General features: G+C 38.8%; 1 protein-coding gene across 1 annotated transcript; it reads right to left on the reverse strand.

Annotated features, from left to right (window-relative positions):
* Positions 1-270: 270 nt before the first annotated feature.
* LOC21383729 (mitochondrial import inner membrane translocase subunit TIM22-4) lies at positions 271-672 on the reverse strand (the record flags this gene model as incomplete). Its single annotated transcript, XM_010102644.2, has 2 exons — positions 271-369; positions 475-672. Coding segments are annotated over 2 exons (297 nt in total), but the record flags the coding sequence as incomplete, so codon positions are not given.
* Between the last annotated feature and the right edge of the window lie 54 nt (positions 673-726).

The raw sequence follows: 726 nt of genomic DNA on the forward strand, positions 1-726 counted from the left end.
CCAACTCACTAGATCCTTTTCTCTTGACATTATAAGCACATCTAAGGTACTGGACCAAGTTGGCATTTTGACACAATATATTTCCATCCTGCTTGAATAGGGAAGAGGCCTAAAGAACTTGTTAAAGCATATAGCATTTTTTTTTCTTATTACTCTAAATAAAAGCATTACAAAGTTCCTCATTATCACGGTGGAAACCAAGTTGGAAGAGTTACATACAACATACAAAACATTGTTTGGATGCATTCTTTCTATGTAAAGCACCATAAGTTAATCAGTGACGAGAAAAATGCCACCTTTTGCAGATATTGCGCCTCCGGTAACGCAGCCAGCAACAACCGTATTTGTTGTATCATGTTTGGCTCGTGCCTAAAAACACATAATCAAAGCCGGTCAGTCCCAACATCAGAGGAATTAAACCTCAAACATCCTACAATGCAACTTCCAACTTTCAATCTACTACATGTTATGTACCTTTTCAACAACGCACTCAGCAGCAGAGAAAATCAATCCCATAACTGCAAATGCCTTTGCAGAACTCCAACTCCTTCGCCCCATCTGCTTTGCCGTATATATGAATTGCTGCTTACCGGACATCTGATCTTGCATAATGGGATTTTCTAGAGATCCTAGAAATAAACCCATGAACAACCCAAGACCACCACCTACAAAAAGTTCACACAATCTAAAACCTTTAACTAGATCAAATAACCGGACGAGATAATC

The sequence above is a fragment of the Morus notabilis genome, unplaced genomic scaffold (genome assembly GCF_000414095.1).
Source record: "Morus notabilis unplaced genomic scaffold, ASM41409v2 Scaffold7197, whole genome shotgun sequence".
In the NCBI taxonomy this organism is placed as follows: Eukaryota; Viridiplantae; Streptophyta; class Magnoliopsida; order Rosales; family Moraceae; genus Morus; species Morus notabilis.